The sequence below is a fragment of the Amphiprion ocellaris genome, chromosome 2 (genome assembly GCF_022539595.1).
Source record: "Amphiprion ocellaris isolate individual 3 ecotype Okinawa chromosome 2, ASM2253959v1, whole genome shotgun sequence".
In the NCBI taxonomy this organism is placed as follows: Eukaryota; Metazoa; Chordata; class Actinopteri; family Pomacentridae; genus Amphiprion; species Amphiprion ocellaris.
Genome location: NC_072767.1, coordinates 38,177,254 through 38,196,371, shown reverse-complemented (window position 1 = coordinate 38,196,371; position 19,118 = coordinate 38,177,254). Strand labels below are relative to the sequence as shown.

Here is a 19,118-nt window from a genome sequence, read left to right as displayed (position 1 = left end):
AAGTGGAGCGTTTTCCAACAAATGCTCAATGGGATTGAGCTCTGGGAAGTTTTGAATCTAGGTCAACGTCCTGAGCTCTTGGTCATATTCCTCGAGCCATTCCTGAGCTATTTTTGTACTATGGTGGGACGTACTGTGCTGCTAATGCAGCGTCGTTGCCATGAGGGGAGTGTTTGGTATGCAGAAACTTCTAAGTGGGTCAAAGCAACATCCACATGAATGCCAGGACTGAAGGTTTCTCTGCAGAACATTGCACTGTAACGAGATGATAAATGTTGTACTCTTCACCTGTCGGTAATTTTAATGTTGCTGATTGATGTGTATGATTTACAAATACCATATGATTAGATTTTTTATTATTAAACTACCTCCCAAATACAAAGTAGACCGATTATTGTCCTGGTTGATTATCGTGGTCGATATTTGGCATTTTTCTGACTATTGACCAATTACTGGTAAATCAAATGCTCTACTTCAGCTTTGATGTAGCCTCCTCTCTCTGTCTGTTGTCAGTCTGTGGTCTCAAAAATGTCTCCCAGCAGAGACAGCAAAACCTGAACAAGAAACACAAGACGTTGCCACAAACCCGGACATTAGCTTCTTTCACCATGGCTTAAGTTACGTAAACAGCTAGCGGCTAAGTTAGACGACAGTCATAGATTAACCTGAAACAGCGTCTGGAAAACAATAATTAGTCATTCTTTAACATCTGGACTTTAGTGGGCAACAGATATGATAGAACAGTAAAAGATTAAGAAAACTGAGAAGAGCAGCAGACGTACTGGAGACACACTTAATCTCAGTTGGTTCCACACAAACAGAAGAGTGTCCTAATTTTATCACTTATATTTCTATTTAACATAATGTTATCGCCTTATAAATAAAGAAGCCTAGGTATGAATGACATGTTCTCTGTTGTCACATGCTGTAACATGCTGTTACAGCATTACATTTAATGTGTATCAGTTTGCAATATTGGTTATCGACCATTCTTGATTAATAGTAATCGGCATCGGTATCGGCTCAAGAAGAAAAAAAAGAAAAACACAAAGTAGTTGAAATTGACTGCACATGAGCCAGCATTAGCATTAAAATACTCCTTATGCATGTTATTTCGGTACGTTCTGCGAACAGCCATTAGCTTTTGAACCATATTTAGGCTGTTTTAAGTAAAGGATCAAAGTAGACTTATTTGATACTTATTATGGGAAAAGTGGAGACAGCATTTGCTCCAATTTATTGCTAGAGTCTTTAATTCAGTTGCTCACATAAATGTGTAAAAATATACAGACAAACCACAAAAAGTTACTGAATCATAAATACTCGGGTGTAAATGGAGCAGGAACTTTCTTTGGAAATATGCAAAACATGCAATTTTAAAAGAAAATCAGTTTAAACCTCTTCTTGTGAGTCATCTTTGTTTCCACCTCGTTCAAGGATAACACCAACTGTGAGGATTACAAAAACTGTTTGAGTTCGGCCCGCTGCAGTCCAGTTGTTTGTGTTGTATCAGCTGTCATTTCTTAACACAGTGATCAACTAACAGTGGCAAGCCTCTGTCAGACAGCTCATCTGCCGTGATTTATGACCTGCACACGCTTCTGCGCAAACACACACTTTACACGTAATCAGCTGACATGCAGGCGGCAGGAGTGGAGTGGCCACAACTGGAGAGGATGCACTCGATCAGTCCCTGTAGCTCTTTGACTGGCAGCCTGACAGCGCTGATGTGGGCAAACTGAAGACAAAGCAGCCTTTATCTCTGGCAAAAAAGAAAAAAAACATTGCAGTCATCTCAGAAAGAGAGAAAGAATACAAAGGAGAGGGAGAGAACAAGGAATGATGTTCGCAATTGTGTTCTTATTACAGTGAAAATGCCATTACCGCCCACCCTGTGTCTGTGTGCAGCTCTGTGCCAGCCACATAAAGGCTCTCTGACTGTGTTTAATAATTTGCGAGCACCTCTAAAGGGAAGACAGATGGGCCAACGGCGATGATCACGTAGATGCCACTGTGAACCAGCAGAAAGAAAATAAGAAAATCTGAGCTCTATCTGCAAACTGCAGGAAGTGAAGCAAGGTGTAGAGGATGTGTCCTCTACACCTTGCCCTTCTCGACTCACACACAGACTGACAAAGACACAAGATGAGGTCAATAAAAGATCACCTGTTAACATTTAACAAAGTCCGCCATCCCACCTTGGACTTTACAACCCAGCGGAGGAGTTTTACTGAGCACACATGCTCTTTTTCCAGCACTTTTCTCCTTTTCCTTGTATTGACATTCAGGGTTTCATCTCCTTTTTATCGCCCCCGCAGCCAGGTGAGCCTTGTTTAGGAAAAGGCATGACAAAGAGAAATATGAAACAAGGATAGATAACCAAACAAAAGACAGTCTCCTGCGGGGTTATGTCTGTGACAACGGTTTCATCTAAATGCAGATTTGGGATAGATGCAACATTGGGACATTCGCTAGTTTACATTCATAACCACGGAGGAAGACAGCGGTGTTGTTTTTTTAAATTTTCCCAAGATTTAATGTTGGCTTTTCAAGAAGAGAATTGATTTTATTTGATTGATTTGTGCAAATTGCAGAAAGCAGTCAGGAAACAAAGGTAAACGTTTGCCCAAATAAAGTGGGCAGACAGAGTGAATGAGATAGTGATTGTAAAGCATGGTTGGCTCCATATGAAGCTCTATCTTGCTATTGGCAGCATAAGTAGCGTAATGTTACCCAAATGGTGCTTATCCAGGTGGAACCTGGCAAGAAACTGGCAGGCAGATTAAACATTATTGATGCCTCTTTGCTGAAGAATAAATTTGCCTGTTTTTGTTCCTAGCAAGCTCTCGGCAAGGTGGTTGTGAAATTGTGGTTTGATTGTCTTCTGGGACGGCGCATTAGTGTGTCGGTGTCTATGCGTGCGTGTTTTGTTGGTTTGCGCTGAGGATGGAGGGGCACGTGCGCGAGTGTGCGGTAAACAAAGATGAGTGCCACATCCTCGAGGGGGATAAAGCAAAGAGAGTGACAGCAGGGAGTGGAATATGATAGCCTCTTCTGAAAGATGTGTTCTTTGAGTGGGTTTGTTCGTGTGTGTGTGTGTATGAATGTGTCACTATGTTAGTCTTAACACACCTCCTGCTGCATCACACCAGCACATCTCTACTTTTTCCATCGTATCCACTTGACTTTTTTTCCGCATCAGATCATTCCAGTTTCTTCCTTTAAGTACACCACCAGCTTTTTCTGCTTCCATGTTGTGTTTGTTTTTGTATTTTCACTGCGTTATGCGCGAGCCAGTTGCATTTGTTTATCTTGTACATCGAGCCTGTTGTTTCCCTTGTTAACGTGAGGGAAGAGTGCATTGATATTGCCTTCAAGCTGAGCAAATTTCAAACCTAAATTTGTTTTTATTTACACCCACTCTCCCCATCTCACAGAGTGTATTACTACTCTGGCATTGTCGACTGCACACTGTATTCAGAGAAGACATTTTGAGTTCAACAATGTTGTACAACTCACTGAATAGTAACCCACTGTCACTTTAGCAGGTTTTTATTAACAAAATGAATAATTTATGTCTGCTCTGACAACAATGATGCCACAATACAGCAACAAAGAAGGATTCTTTTGCAAATAACGTTGATTGGTTACCAGATACTCTTTGATGAACCTAAAGCAATATCTTTTCCACTGAAGCAGCATTCAGATGATTTGATCTGCTTATTGAATGAATAAATCACCTTGCAGCCATTGTTCATCTGTTATGAATGTGGCAAGTCCTCATGTTTTTGCATTATTGCAACATGGCATCAGAACCAAGAAAAGACAACAAACAGGTTTTCTCAGCATCAAATCATGGCAAGAGTCAAGGTTTATAAGGGGGCAGTTCCTGGGCACCAGAAACTTTTTGTCGAAAGTGGATGTGTTGTATCCAAAGCACGATCAAACAGACCAACAAATGACCGCACCGTCAGCGGATCAATACGTCAAGCTTTGTTCACTCAGAGATAGAAAAGCTGCTTCACAGATACAGGATTTGTTCAATAAAGAACATGGCAAGCAACATTTCTAAGCCACTTCTCAGTAAGGGAAACAAGACCAAATGCTCGGGGTGGGTGAAGTAAGTCCTCTCTATGGATGAAGCCAAGTTAGAGATATGTGGCGACAAGAAAAGAGCGTATGCAAGGAGAGCCATCAAGTGAAATGTTGTGGTGGGACTGTTTTGCCTACTCTGGAGTTGGAAACCTGCACTGAACCAACTCTGCCCTGAGCAATGAGAAGTAACTCCACTCAGAGACTTGCTGCACTCTCTTGTTTGCATCTTTATGGAGAAGGTTACCTCCTGCAAGATAATAATGAGGCAAAACTCACCTCAGAGCTTAGACTTGGAGACCAAAGACAACTGAGGAGTGCTGACTCCCAGGGTTTTCCTCCACAGTCACCTGACCTCAACCCCACTGAACATTTAGAAGGGCACTTGAAGACGGAGAAAGCCAAGCATTCCTGACATCTGAGGAAAACACTCCTGTCAGCTCGTGCTGGGAGAATGTGGGTTATCAAATTTGAACAAACTTGTGGAGGCCTTGCTCATCAATCTCTTAACCTGTCTCTTCACCAAAAAGGGAATAAAAGTATTACTCTGCACTATTTCTTTAACTAATAACTTCAAGTGTTCCTCTAAGATTTTTTTTTTTGCACAAGACACAAAAGAACCATCAGAAACAGTGGTCTTCCGGAGTCCAGGTGGTCATTATAGCGACCCACGCTGTACCACTTATTCATTCCTCACCTCCCCTCTTGTCTCTTCTTATCCCCCTACTTTTGAAAGCTTCATGCATTTTGCTTCACAGGTCACCTCACTTGACAAGCTGAGCTCCTCTCGAGTGCGAAACGAGAGGCCGTTTCAGAGCTCAGATCCCGTTTGATGCTGCCATGCAGAGCAGCATAGATCGGCCGGTGAGGGAATTTTGACAAGTAGCGCTTGTCTAAGACGATGTCAGTGGGAGAAGCTGAGAAGCAGGTATTAATGTGTGTTTATGTGACGGCGGGGAGGGACGAATGCGATGGGACGGTTGATGTTAAGCTATCGGGGGAAGAGGCATTCAACCTTTTAGCTCGAGCAGCTGCAACGGCTGCAGGAGTGAGCAATGACAGCTATTCACAGGCCTTGTTTAGTGTTTAAAGGCACATTAACCATCCAGGAAGGTGCATTCAAAGCTGTGTGCAAGCAGAGGATGTACAGTTGATGTTCTCATGAATAAAAAGTAAGAGATGTTTTCACTTGCGAGTACATTTCAAGGCAAGCACGAACACACAAATACACAGCCTGTATAAGCCCTGTTGGCAAGCTATAAGAAAACAGGGCAACTAATCTGACGCTGAAAGTTGAATCTGGTGAATTTTCCCAGCAAAATCAAATCCTGAAAATACAATGAAACCCAGTATATCTTTGTACATGTGCAAAACAAAATAAAAACAGAAATAAGATATCCAAATGATAAATAAGTACGAAACTGAAAGAGCCGCGTTGAAATGCTCATCTGAAAGCTGGCAGGTGGTCCTGCTGTGTGGGAGGAGGAGGGAAAAGAGAATGGCAGGAGATGGGAAGAAAAATGACAGAGCAGAGAGAAGGACGGAGAGGTTGAGCGGCTCACACAGCGGTATGCCTGCGATCGCTGGAAAAACATTGTTCCACCAATCTGCCATTTAATTACAGACAGAGCAGGCCGCCCCTGTAGAGTGTAGCGCTTTAGCATGCATTCAATCAAATAAGAGCGGAGCAGGACAAACAGAAAATGTGCTGTGAAAACTGACACTAATGAAAAGAAATCAATAGGCTCATTTTCTCCACCGTTCTGCACCATGCTGGCTGTTCCATCCACCTAAACGTCGCTACTTTCATTCTTTTACTTTTTGCTCTCTTCTTCCCTCCTTCTTACAGCTTGATTTTAGATTTCCTCCACCCGCTTGACGTAGTTCAAACACAGGCTTTCTCTTAGTCAGATTATTATTAGAATTACAGTATCCAACAGAACTGAGTACACCCCTGTCCAAAAAAAGTTTACTTTGTTGAGTTTTTCCAATTCAATTCAATTCAATTCCATTCCAGTCATGAACAATCCAAAACAGACACTTTAGATAGAGGATACTGAAAATACTTAGCCAAAAGTAGAAACTTAATGCAGAAAAATGAATACACTTGTGATTACTGGCACAATATTGAATACACGTGATTTCCATTAGTCTAAATGGTTATAAAATGACCCCTGAACACCAGAAGTTCATCAATTTTGGACCTATGGCATGTATCTATCTGCATGTCCAAATCATGGCTTTACAGGGGAAAGAATTGCCTTTGGGAGTGGGACGATATGGGGCTGAATGAGTGCAAAAAATATTGGGTAGGTGACTTTTATCCATGGTACCATGATGACAGAATTGCAGATGAGGAATATTCCAGCATGATAGCGGCCAATAACCCACTGTCAACATCACATGAGAGTTTCTAAGGAAGAAAAAAAAAAGAGAAAAATGATTTGGCTTAAATCTAATACACTTCCTTTTCTGGTGTTTAGTCATAAAACAAAGTATTTGATAAGAAAATGTTTTACTTGATTGTGTTGCTGGATTAAAACTCATTAAACCTGGTTGGGCACATTTATGTCTGTACCAGATTTCATGACAACGCAACAGATAGTTGTTGAGATATTTCATTTAAAGCTACAATCATTGTGACCCAACTGGAAAATTAATTCCACAGCAGACTATCAGACAGTTGCTGATATTTAAGTCTGGGCCAAAGTGGTGGACTGACCAAAAGCAAAGTCCTTACAGGCAGCACGCCCAGCCCACTATTTTGGGCTAACCAGACTGGACTTGGGGATGAGGAGAGAACCATAACCACAATTCCAATGGTAACCATACCATGAAAACCTCATGTGTAGAATCACAAGTCAAATCTGATAGAAACTGCTTCAAAGGTTTGGTGACTTTGCCCTAAAATAAGGTTTAAAAAATAATTTTTCCACATAGGTCGTACTTCTGCACACAAGCTTAGTTCCACCAGGTCACATCTGCATGAAGTGCAACGACACAGTTGGCTTGATGTTTCCAGACTTGGCTGTTATAAAGTAAAAGATGGGTTTTTTGGGTGGAGGGGCAGGAGATGTCATTGCTACAAGCAACGTGGCTAAAAACTAGCAAGCTGATTGTAAATGCAAGCACTGATGCCGGGCTTTGAAGAAAATTAGATTAGACATAGTGACCTGTCTTTGCCGCTGTTCTTAGAAGTGAGAAGAAATGGAATCGTGGCTGATAAGAGAGCTAGAAAAAAGTCAGATGGGGGTTAAGGGTTTACAGGTAAACCTCATTCACACTCGGTGCACACTGGATAAACAGAAGCAGATAGAGCTCAGAGATGATAAGCTGCATTGCTGTTTTGTAAGTTGTTTTCCTCTACAATGTAAATGAGCCACCTCTGTCTTCTCAGGGAAGGTGACAGAGGATTATAATAATGATGTATGATATGTATGATATGGCTGTACGAGGGTAAAATGAGTTTTACACTGGTTGGGAGGAAACACAACAATGAAAAATGCAGCAGAACATTGTAGGATTTTGGCAAGCAAAAAGACCGAGACCTTTTCTTATCATCATACTTTTTAATCATCCCCTTTCTCTCTGTACGCTGTAGTTTCTGATGAAAGTAATATTTATATCTATATGGTGGTGATGGTGCTTTAAGCTGTAAAGAGGAGCTTGATATTGATCCCATAATACATATCCAGGTTTGATGTATGGTTTATGAAAGGGCTTTTGATACCTTCCCCTCCTACAATCTCGACCTGTCTCCCACTGTTCAGGTCGTACAATAATGGTCTGCTGGATCAATGACCAATAATCAGGGAGGCACAATAAGCTTCTGTTTTTTCCCTTTCATTCCTTGAGCACGAGGATCGGATGGAACAAAAGAACCTGGAATGAAAGCACATGTTTTCTTCTGAAAGAAGCAATTAACTAAAACCTTTTCTGTGTAATGAGAAATAACGTTCTGTGTCCTCCTTTAGAAGATAGCATTGACTGATATCTCCCCTCCTCTCTTCCATTCTCCTCAGGTTTAACCAATGCCGACACAGTGGTGAATATGCGGAAGGTGACCCATCAGGCTATTAGTGAGGAGCTTTCGAAAACCGTCCTCCTGCCCTGTCTCTTCACCCTCCGCCCCACCACCGGTTCATCCCATGAGCCCCCCAGGATCAAGTGGACCAAGGTTTGGGGCCAGAGAGGCTCCGACGGACTGCAGAAGGAACAGTCGGTCCTGGTGGCCAAAGACAACGTGGTCAAGGTACAATAAACGTAGAGGGCGCCATTGTCAAATTGATATTTGGAGAATATCAATCACTCTGCTGTGTCTAAGTTGTTTCTATCTACCATTTTCATTTTTTTTTTAATCTTCCTCTACTCTCCTCCTTTCTCAGGTGAAAAAGGCCTTCCAGGGTCGCGTAACGCTGCCTGGTTACAGTAAGAATCGCTACAATGCCAGTCTTGCTCTCACCGGGTTACGTTCCAGCGACTCAGGTCTCTACCGCTGTGAGGTCGTGGTGGGCATCAATGATGAGCAGGACACGGTTCCTCTGGAGGTCACAGGTGAATAAAATGTCGATTTTTCTGTCATTAAGGAAGACGTTTTGGTTTTTGCCTTTATTGCTCAATGGCATTAAAGAGAGACATGAAATATGGGGAGAGAGACATGCAATAAGGATCTAATTCAAACTGAAGACTCACTGCTGACTGCACTGTTTCCACACAGCGAAATTACTATTGGTGACTCCCAGCTATATATAAAAAAATAGAAAAAGGCACACTATGTACAAATAAAATAATAAAAAAAATACTGAAAAGATATAAATATGTAAACAGAGTTAGTGCACATGAGCAGTAGGATGAGTGTAAAGTTCAGTCCAGTGCAGACTCAGTTCTTTATTGCACATAGTGTGTCTGTTGTGTGTGTAGGGGGGAAATGGATTGGACAGCTCTTGGATAAAAACTGTTTTTCAGTCTGGAGGTCAGAGTTTTTATGTTTCTGTACCGTTGTCTAAGCAAAGATATGAAGATAGCAATGTGATTAAAATGTGAAACACTGTAACATAATAACAGAAAGCACAAGAAGACTCAGTTTGTGTAGCTTTACTTGATGTAGATGCACACACAAACTTTTCTGTGTGCTGTCTTTTGCCTCATTAACATTCATTACAAATTGAAACACATACAGAACCTAAAAATACAACTTTAAATGCAATTAAAACAGAGGAATATTTTACATTAATGAAGCTAATCAGTCCTGTTTTTTCCTTTTCTTTTTTTGACGCATGATGTAATTAAAGTTTCAACTACACAATGGCAAGTTGTAATTGTAGGGTAATTCCACCATGCATTATAATGATATAGAAACTCCCACTCTGTACAGGATTGATTCTGTAATCATGTTTTTGAGGTCACTTGCAGTTTCAAGGTGGAAATGCGCCACCATGGCATTGGCTGCTAATTTCCCTCATGTTTCTAGCATGTGAAAAACACCATGTGGACATATTAACCAGGTAAAAAGCTTGATTTTCAGCAGAGGGAGAACAGTGAAACCATTTGATAGGTTAATGTAGTTACTTAAACCATCATTTTGCATAAAGAGACAATACTTTCAGTCTAAATTCAACTAATAAAAGGAGGTTTTGTGAACAACTCCGACAGAATATTTAGGGCTATGTTTATTATTGTGTTGTGGGACTTCAAACTTCACCTAAAAAAACATTTTACCTTCAACTGCACCCTAAAATGAATAGATAATCCATCATTATCTATTGATATAGTCCATGTCCACTGGGCTCAACAGAATTTGGCAATTTTGTTACTAGTTTTAATGATGAAAATGTGGTCTGAGTTGATGAAAATTTAATTTAGTTTCTTTAATTAAACTTTGAGTATATTGATTGTAGGACCTGGTCATAGCTGTGTTCTGTTCTAATCTAATAGCTGACGTCTGTATTATACTGAAATATTACCACTGCACAGGTACACCACTTACTGTAAACGGTGAAAAAGAGAGCAGAGTTAGAAGTACGGTCATAAACACTGAGTTTTTCTGTGATTCAGCATCATGTCTCAGCAAATTTTTATTTTAGTACCCGCTGATGAGTGGTGATGTAACTAACATCATTATGTCATTCTTGCTGTTCTGTGTTTTCATCTGTACAAATTACAGCCTGAGTGAGTCCCTGCTCCACTCCTTGGTTGTGTACAGCTTCCTCCCATTGCTCTCAAGGTCTGCCACTGAATAATAATGACCCTGTTTTCCATGTCAGGCTAATACAGTCATTACAGCCGCGGTTGTTAACTGTCCGTGTAGAATGTATGATGATGGGAGAAAGGTTAGGCAACTCAGACACATTAAACATCATTGACCCGGGCCACTCAGGTGCTGTTCATGCTCTGAAAACCAAATGAAACCAATAAGATAGGAATCCAGCAGTGCAAACTATTGGCGGTCGGTGTTAGTCCGAGTGCTCAGTGTGGCTCTCGGTGGATTAACTAAATGGACAAACCATTTGCTGCATTACCTGTATCCAGGACACCAGTATTCTTGGAGGTAGCTCACGATAATTACTGTGTCAGAGTATTTTAGTGGCAAAGCTATCATCAGATTCTTTCCAGGTCATTCCTTTTTTTAAATAATAAGCTATTATTATAAGGGCTACAGGGAATAACACAATGCATTAGGCACCAGTGCCACAAATCCATGCTAGCGGTAATCCAACTAACCGCACATTCAGTAGCGGTATTATAATAGGAAGATGGTGCTTGCAACAATGGCCGTCCTTTATGTGGCTCGGATGTGAATATGTGAGAACATATCTCTGGGGACATGCCGTCTATATGTGTTTGAAAAGGCCTCTACTGTAGGTCGAATGTCAAAATTCAGCATTCCAGCAAAGACACCATGTCATTTTGTCCAGCAAGAAGAGTAGCTCGTCTTTCTCATTAAGAGCACTATACATTTCGTAAGGGAGACCCCTGTCATGATGCTTGGGAGACCCTGTGTCCTCCCTTCCTGGCCAGTCGATTAACGTGCCATGAAAACCACTCTTCAGCGAGAAACCAATTACGTAGCCAGCGAGGAGTAGCCATCTCCAGGGCTTAGTCTTAATTGGCAGTCACGCTACATGGCAGACCGCAGCCGTCCTCGCGCTAATTCCTCTGAGTGCTCAACGTGTTAATTAGTGCGTATTGATACTGCTCAGCTGTATCAATATCATATTAATCCACACTTGCTCTTCACTTAGAGTCATCTGTGTGTTTCTAAGTCTTGATGAGATGTCCTTCCTCTCCTGCCATCTCTTTCTTAATTTCTCCCTCGCTGCTTCTGTCTTCGTCGCTCGTGGTTTTGCTTCCATCGTTTTTTTCTCCCCCCTTTTCTCTTGGCACATATTGACTGGTCAATTGTGTGTGTCTCACCAATTAGAACACAGTGCCATTGATTGTGTTTGTCAGCCATTGTCTGTGGTGAGATATGGCAGCTCACAATTAACTGCAGAGGGGACAGTGGGTAGTGTATCAGCACTGGTGAAAAGTTGCAGTTTTGTGCAATCTCTGGAATGTAGCAGGCCACTAGCATGGTTTTGTAGGATTGCATACTGAAATGTGGATCTGTACAAGCTTCCAGAACAGCGTTAGTGCTCTTTGACATAAACTCTGCAAATTTCTCGAACTTTGCTGATGATATAGGGGGCAAGTCTTCCAAAAAATCTATTTTAATCCAGATCATAAGTCTAACTTATTGTTTTCTTTTCATTTCTGTCATCTTTACTTTCATGTCAATACTTTGCTAGAACTACTTAAAAAAATTTTAACAAGAAACGCTTTAAAAGCACAGAAACGACAATTTCGATTCAATTCTATTCCATTTTATTCGTATAGCACCAGTTTACAACATATGTCATCTCTTAGCACTTAACATAGTAAGGTTTTAAACAAAGAACAGAGAACCCAACAATCCAAAGTTGCCTTTCGATTCCATATGAGCAAGCAGTCGGCAACAGAGGGAAGAACCAAAAAAAACGAAAAAAACCCTTTAACTTGGAGGAAAGAAAAACCTCAGACAGAGCCAGGCTCAGGGAAGGCAGCCATCTGCCTTGACCAGTTAGGGTGAGAGTGAGCATGGGGGATTGGGGATAGCAGGACAAACAAATGATACGAACATAATAATGAACATTTTGGAGGTCAAATCATAGAAAATCATAAATTACTAACTGTCTGTCAGTTCATGTGATGAAGCTCAAACTAGGATTATTAGTCTGTACACTCTAGCAGTGGGCTGAAGTAAACTGAACACAAAAGTCAGCTTAATGCGTGGTCTTAGCAGAGGTCTGTCTCTGGGAGTATTTTCAGATTTTCTATTTAGTCAAATTACATTTAAAATAGAAAATGAATGCTGTGATTTGGTCAGAGTAGAAAAAGTCATGCAGGAACAGACTGATCAAGTGAAAGAGTCAACCACAAGACCTTTGAGCAACATAAACTCCTGCAAAATTGTCAAAGTGTGTGATTAAAAAGTGCACTAAGGTTCTTTTTAAATGAATAATAAAGAAAGAATTTTGAGTGTTATATTCTTTCATCTATTATTCCTTTGCTTTCTCTGATGTTTTAGGTTTCTGTTGTCAGTCATTTCAGTATTTAGTATTGATTTGTTTCAGCAGGTATTGCATCAAAGTCAGAGTTTTGGTATCATGACAACACTGGGAAATAGATGCTTGCTTTCTTGTTGTGGTTTATGTGAGAAAATTGATTAGATTCTCATTTCTTACTTTTAAATCCAAAAGCTACAGTAAGGACAGCTTAGTTGTCTTAGTTTAGCGTGAAGATGAGTTTGTCTGGGTCTATAAACTGACTACTGTACAATCTAATGCTGTTTTCATACCGAAATTTCTAACTTCGAAACAAAACCTTGAAAAACATCGATATTTGATTAATGATTAATGGGAGAAAATTGACACAACACTAAGGGCATTAAATTCAAGGTTTTTTATTTAAAAATGGATACAGCAAGGCTTTAACATAACAAGGTTTATGGTTAAATTAATGAAAATATCTTGAGGCTGTGCATTTGTTCATAAGCCTCTGAGATTGTCACATTTTAAAGGCAATTAAGTACAATCATATGCATTTAGTGTTGTTAGCACACATTCGTTTAGCACTGCTGTGTAGCAACTCTTGAATATTGACTTGTGTCTTTTGCCGGTGGCACAGATTCTGCATTTCTCTCTAAATCCATGACAAAAATGCTATTCAACCGGAGAGAATAAGACAGATGATGAGAAGAAAATGTGGGTGAGTGAAGGAAGGTGGAGCTCTCTGGGTGGTATGTCAATTTGCTGTCAGATAGAAGTTGTAGCAGCTATCTGTATGTCAGTACTGTGGAAAATGGCTATTGTAACGGTTTCAAGTGTTCCGAATCAGTAAGCGTTGAAAGATGTATATTTTTGTACACTTTGACAAGCAAAGGTGCTATAAAATGGTAATTAGTGAGTTTTAAAGTTGCCAGTAGGTGGATTTTATTGGATTTAGACAGACAAGCTGTTTCCTCTTTTCCAGTGTTTAAATTGACAGATATGCGTAGTATTCTCTCCTCCCTGTGGGCCAGAAAGAAAAATGTTGTAATATTACTTCTGTACTTTAAAATCCAAAAGGGGATTTCAGCACTGAAGTTGCAACACATTTCCCCAATGCCTGTACCTGTGAGGGTTTAAACAAATCCATCCAATTCTGCTGCATTAATGAAATATACTGTAGTGTACTGAGCAATAATACCAAGAGCCAAGGGGCACAAACTCCTCAACAGTGCTGCAACGAGGACATTATAGCACCATGTATGTGGTGTCTCTGTGCTCTGCTCCCCAGAGACCGTGTGGGGATGCAGAGGGTAAAAATAGAAATGAAGTATTGGGCATTCATGCCTCCTGTGGAAAGGGACCGGGTTTCCCATATTGAGAGGAAAACCCATTTGTCTCTCCGGGGTGCGTATTAACAAGCGAGGCTAGCGTCTCTGTTTGGACAAAATCCCACAGCCTCAAAGGAGAACGGATGGAGGCTGAGAAAGTAGAAGAGGAAAAGGAACAGAACAGAGAGGCGCTTCTGTTCCATGATTAGCAGAGTAAGTCCACGTCGACAGAGTGGCCGGATGGACTGAAGGGAACTCAAACACACCCGGCTCCAGCCTGGAGTGCTAATGCTCCAACTGCCACATGGGCCTCCATCTCGCAGGGATCTCTGTCGCTCTCCCAGACAAAGCCGAGCCTAGATAAAGGAGCCGTATTAGTATCCAGACGCCCACTAGCTTTCACGTCCTTGCAGGGCCAGATCACTGAGTGAGTGGCAGGCAGAGGTGGGAGGTGATGGGATGCTGGACTGACACTTCTGAAGCAGTCCCATTCCTATTTAAGCAGAATATAAGCTCCTCTCACAGCTCAGGGAATTGTGTCTCATCTGATCTTCTCCTTTTTTTTTCTACCTCCAATCTTTTAAAATTTTGTATTCCTGTCTACCTCTCACTGTCACTGTGGCTCAAAACATGCATCTGCTTGAATTCAGTGCCTCTTTGTCTGCCTTCTTTGTCATTCCAACACGAGTGCAAAGGCAGGCGGATGGCAGCAGGGTGACATTTTGTGTGTACCGTTAAAGCGGTAAAATAAACATCTCGGCTGTTTGTCACATGCCGTATCCAAGGGCAACGTCTCTCTTCTCTAATGATAACCCAACCGACTGTCTGATGCAAATGAGACTCGCGTACACAGGTTGTCGAACCTGCATGCTGTAGCTTCATCCTGCACAGATGGAACAGTGTCACCACATGATGGGGATGTCTGGAGGGCTTTGTGTTTCTGGGCCTGTGAACATGTACGTGCTCATGTTTTAATGCATCGAGGTTGCAGTTCATAAATGCTTCTGTGATTTAGAGGTCACGGGGCATAAATTCATGTGATTAGTTTCTTTATGTCACTTTTTTTCTTTATCTCTTTGCTCCAGGTGTGGTGTTCCACTACAGGGCCCCTCATGACCGCTATGGCTTGTCCTTCGCCGACGCCATGAGGGTTTGCGTGGAGAACTCGGCCGCCATTGCGACACCAGGTCAGCTGCAGGCTACCTTCGCTGATGGATTTGATAACTGCGATGCCGGCTGGCTGTCCGACCAGACTGTACGGTGAGGATTTCAAGTGCAGTAGGTGGCTCTAAAGTTGGAATATCTCCCAACAGGATGCTCTTTACTGTCACTATGGTTACTCACGTGATGCAACTTAGCCTTTTGGTTGCTGTCAGCATTATTGAAGTCCTCATGATTGCAGTAAAGAGCATCATCAGGGGTGATATTTCAACAAAGTAGAATGTATTAAGAAGAAAAAACACTAACTATACCCCTGGTTAGAGTTGGCATAGCGATAAATAAAATACAGCAAACCATGCGTTATGCGAGCTATGAACAGACTTATGAATTTTTTTGACTAAAAGTACCCTCCATGATATCTGCAGTTGCTTCATTGTCTCAGTCGTGAGCCTGTCTTGTCATTTGGGTAGAAATTTATGCATGCATGATTTTTTTCCTTTGATTTAACCCTCTCAACCCCAAGCAGTTTTGGGGCATTTTTTTTTTTTTTTTTTTGCTCCTGTCACATCTTAACTCACTTCATCACTACAATATTTTTTTAAAAAACTCCTGCACTCTATGGAAGCAGCACAACTGTGGCTAGAAGAAGAGATAACTCAAATGTCTCTTGTGCAGTATGATACAGTTATATTGTGTCATGAATCATTGAAATAAAAAACTAAAGTTGAATTTCTTTAATAACTCATGTTTCCATACTTGTCTCCTGTCTGCTCTGTGTAAACATAGTCTGCAGTTCAGCCCAAAACTTCCTGAATTGTTGCCAAATGACTGCCAGTCATTCACTATAAGTGTTGAATTTTCTGATTTGTTTTTTGTTTGTTTTTACAGAATGTGGTTAGATTGAACAGTCCATTTATGGCTATCTTTTAAGTGAAAGGAACTTCTTAAAAGTCTATTTCATGAGACAAGTGCGTAGGAGAGGGATGAGTGTATCCAAAAGAAAAGTTTTAATCAAACTCCTACACACTGTCTAACTTTCAAAGACACTCTCATGAGGACAAGGTTTTAGTGCTAGAATAACGTCAGACAAATGTAGTGAACTACTTTCACAAACAGTAGTAAACTATTTACCCGTTGAAGATCTAGCTCTGAAATGATGCTGTAATAAATGGATCTTTGCAAGTTAGACAATGTGCAGGAGTCTGATTAAAGTTTCTTTAATGAGAAATGTAGAGTAATGTAAATTTGATGAAATGTCACTGTTTTTGGCTTAGATTTGGTTAAATGTTCCCAACAGGACTGACATGTCACAGATGATTAGTTCAAGGACCATTGGAAAGTTGGAAATCTGCTGATTCTTTTTGTCCTTACCATGTTTGGTTCTGATAAATGGTGTCATTTTTTTTGAACGGTGAGATTTTTTTGTTTTGGGTTTGTAAGGGGTTTAAAGCAACTGAGAAGCCAAAAACATCTGAAATCAAACCTTACTTCATCTATATAGTCTGTAACTGAATCTGAATGTTAGAGACTAAATAATAGTGAAGTGACTGTGGGTGAAAAAAAAGCAGTTTCTGCCCAACCAAGTTATGTTACAATTTCTACATTTCAGCCTAATATATTTGATAATTTTTCTCATGGTCATTGTAACAAAAGCAAATGCATGCTGATTTTAACAGTATGTCAAACAGAAAAGTTTGTCAACCGTGTAAAAGTATGAAGTATGTAAGTCATTTTTATCCTTTTGGAGTTTTTAATGAAGGTAAACTGTGCAACATAATTGGACTTAATTGCTTGTTTGCACACTGGAAAGGCATTTAACTACCTTTGCCCCCTCTGAGCTGTCTGTCAGGCTGCTGCATGTGCTTCAGCTTGCCACCTTCCATTAAGTCCCACTTAACATTACCAGTCGGCGCTCGCCTCTCAACACTGTTTTCCATATCTACATTTTAATTTCAAATCATTGTGGCTCCATTCGGAAAGCAGATTGACTGTTGTCATCCTGATGGTTTTTGTTTTTTTTTTTTCTGACAAGCTTCCTGCTGCACAGCTTCCTTCCCCCATTTCTTTCTCTCCCCTTCCATCCTGCTGCTGCTCCTGTTGTTTTCACTCGGGAGCTTTTCTAATTGGTCCAGATCCAGGAGACTCTGACTGCACATCAGCCAGGAGGAAAGTGTCCAATTAATACAGGGGGAAAAATACAGACATCAGCCGTCGTTTCATCAGCCACCAAGCAGAAAGAGACCAGAGACACTACAAGACTTAGTTGGCTTGTTAAGACTCATGGAAATAGGTTGCTGTGTGAGATTGCAGGTTTATGGCTGTGTGTATGCATGCATGCCTCCTGCATGTATATTTGGTTTTGTGTATGCGTGTGTCTTTTCCAAGTACTTCATAAGTCCCTGTATGCCCGGCATAATCTTTTAATCAGCCTCCTTGCTCGTGCCCTGGTGCTGCAGGAATCAATGTTCTTGTGGAATAATTGCTCAGTTGGAGCCTAAATATAGATTGCTGTTTTCTCAACCCCACAGGCATGCCAGGCCACTGAAGAGATTCCTGATTCTTTTTAACCTCTCCTTGACTTCCTACCTCTCCATCTCACTCCAGACCTTGAGTGTTCCTGGCATTCTTATATTGCGGGAGCATTAAGCACCTTCTGAAATGATTTAAAGTGAAACTGCTGGGTAATTACGCTGTGAGACTCACAGTGAGGGCAGAATAATTAAAAGAAACAAGATGCTCTATCTATTGAAGTGCTTTGCAATTATTGCCCTGAGGTTGTTGTGGCATGTAGCGAATGTTACTGTATTCCTCACTTTGGCATCCCAGCCTGTTTTTGGTGAAGATGTGTATATTGTTGTTGTTGTTGTTATTCTTTAGCTAATATATTTTGGTAATCTGTGAGAAGACTTATTGTATCCAGGGCAGGTGATTATAAAAGTGTGGTTCAGTTTTCATCTCATTTCGTATGCTTATCCCGAGGGAGCAAACTGTGTCTATATTAATCTCTCTTCCTCTCTGACTCTCTGTGTCTTTGTCCCTCGTCTCCCGGCTTCCTCTGCAGGTATCCCATCCAGTCGCCTCGGCCTGGTTGCTATGGCGATCGCGAAGACTCACCTGGAGTCCGTAACTACGGCAATAGGTCCCCTGATGAGCTGTTTGATGTCTACTGCTTCGCTAAGCAGCTTCAAGGTAGGAGTCAGGGGCTTCGACTATAAATTTGAGTTTAGTCATGCATGGCTCCACTAAGCCGTGGGTGCGCAGTTGGAGAACGCTGTGACCAGGACTTAATACTCTGTTAGCGCAGAAAGGAAGAGCCTCCCCGGGAGAGGGAGGGGAGGAGAGTTCGTAGAAGTGAGAAGAAGAAGCAATATCGAGTCTAGCTGTCATGTTTCTGCCTCCTAAAGGCATCTGCTAAGAGGGTCAGTAGTGTTAGTCTAAAACTTTACTTTTTTATTCACACTGCCACAGGTAGAGCCAAGAAAGGCAACAGGTGGACTAAATGTCTAGCTGAGTTTAATATCACACCTTCACAGTCATTCACGACTCCCTGAATAGTTCTCACTCAATATTTTACACAGTAGTGAGCGATAAATGGAGATTTTAGACACTTGAATTCATTCTGGCATCTGTAAATGTGCTACACTGGGATGTTGTTAGCAGAAAGGAGTGTTTGCCATGGGCATACATATATTTACAGTCTTCTCTAACATAAGCTGCAAATGTTAGCATGTCTGGCTAACCAGATTTTCTTTGTGTAACCCAACAAAGTTTTACTTCTTGTGTAATTTCACAAACAGTACAACTTCTATACTTTGGCTTCCCTGTGAATCAACAGCTGCGAGGGTACTGACTTTTTTACCTTTTGCCTCACTCTGTTATCATCATATCACGCAGCATAGAGCATGCAGCAATCAATTGCATATTTAAAGCATTTTTAACAGCGTTCTCCTTTTGAAACCAGTTGGCTGGA

General features: G+C 41.1%; 1 protein-coding gene across 2 annotated transcripts in view; it reads left to right on the top strand.

Annotated features, from left to right (window-relative positions):
* Positions 1-19,118, top strand: part of ncanb (neurocan b) — a 211,675-nt gene that overhangs the window by 85,399 nt on the left and 107,158 nt on the right. For both annotated transcript variants that reach the window (XM_035949577.2, XM_023273505.3), the window contains exons 3-6: positions 8,115-8,344; positions 8,478-8,646; positions 15,073-15,247; positions 18,210-18,337. In XM_035949577.2, the coding sequence (XP_035805470.2) occupies positions 8,115-8,344; positions 8,478-8,646; positions 15,073-15,247; positions 18,210-18,337 (702 nt within the window). The remainder of the gene's footprint in view (positions 1-8,114; positions 8,345-8,477; positions 8,647-15,072; positions 15,248-18,209; positions 18,338-19,118) is intronic.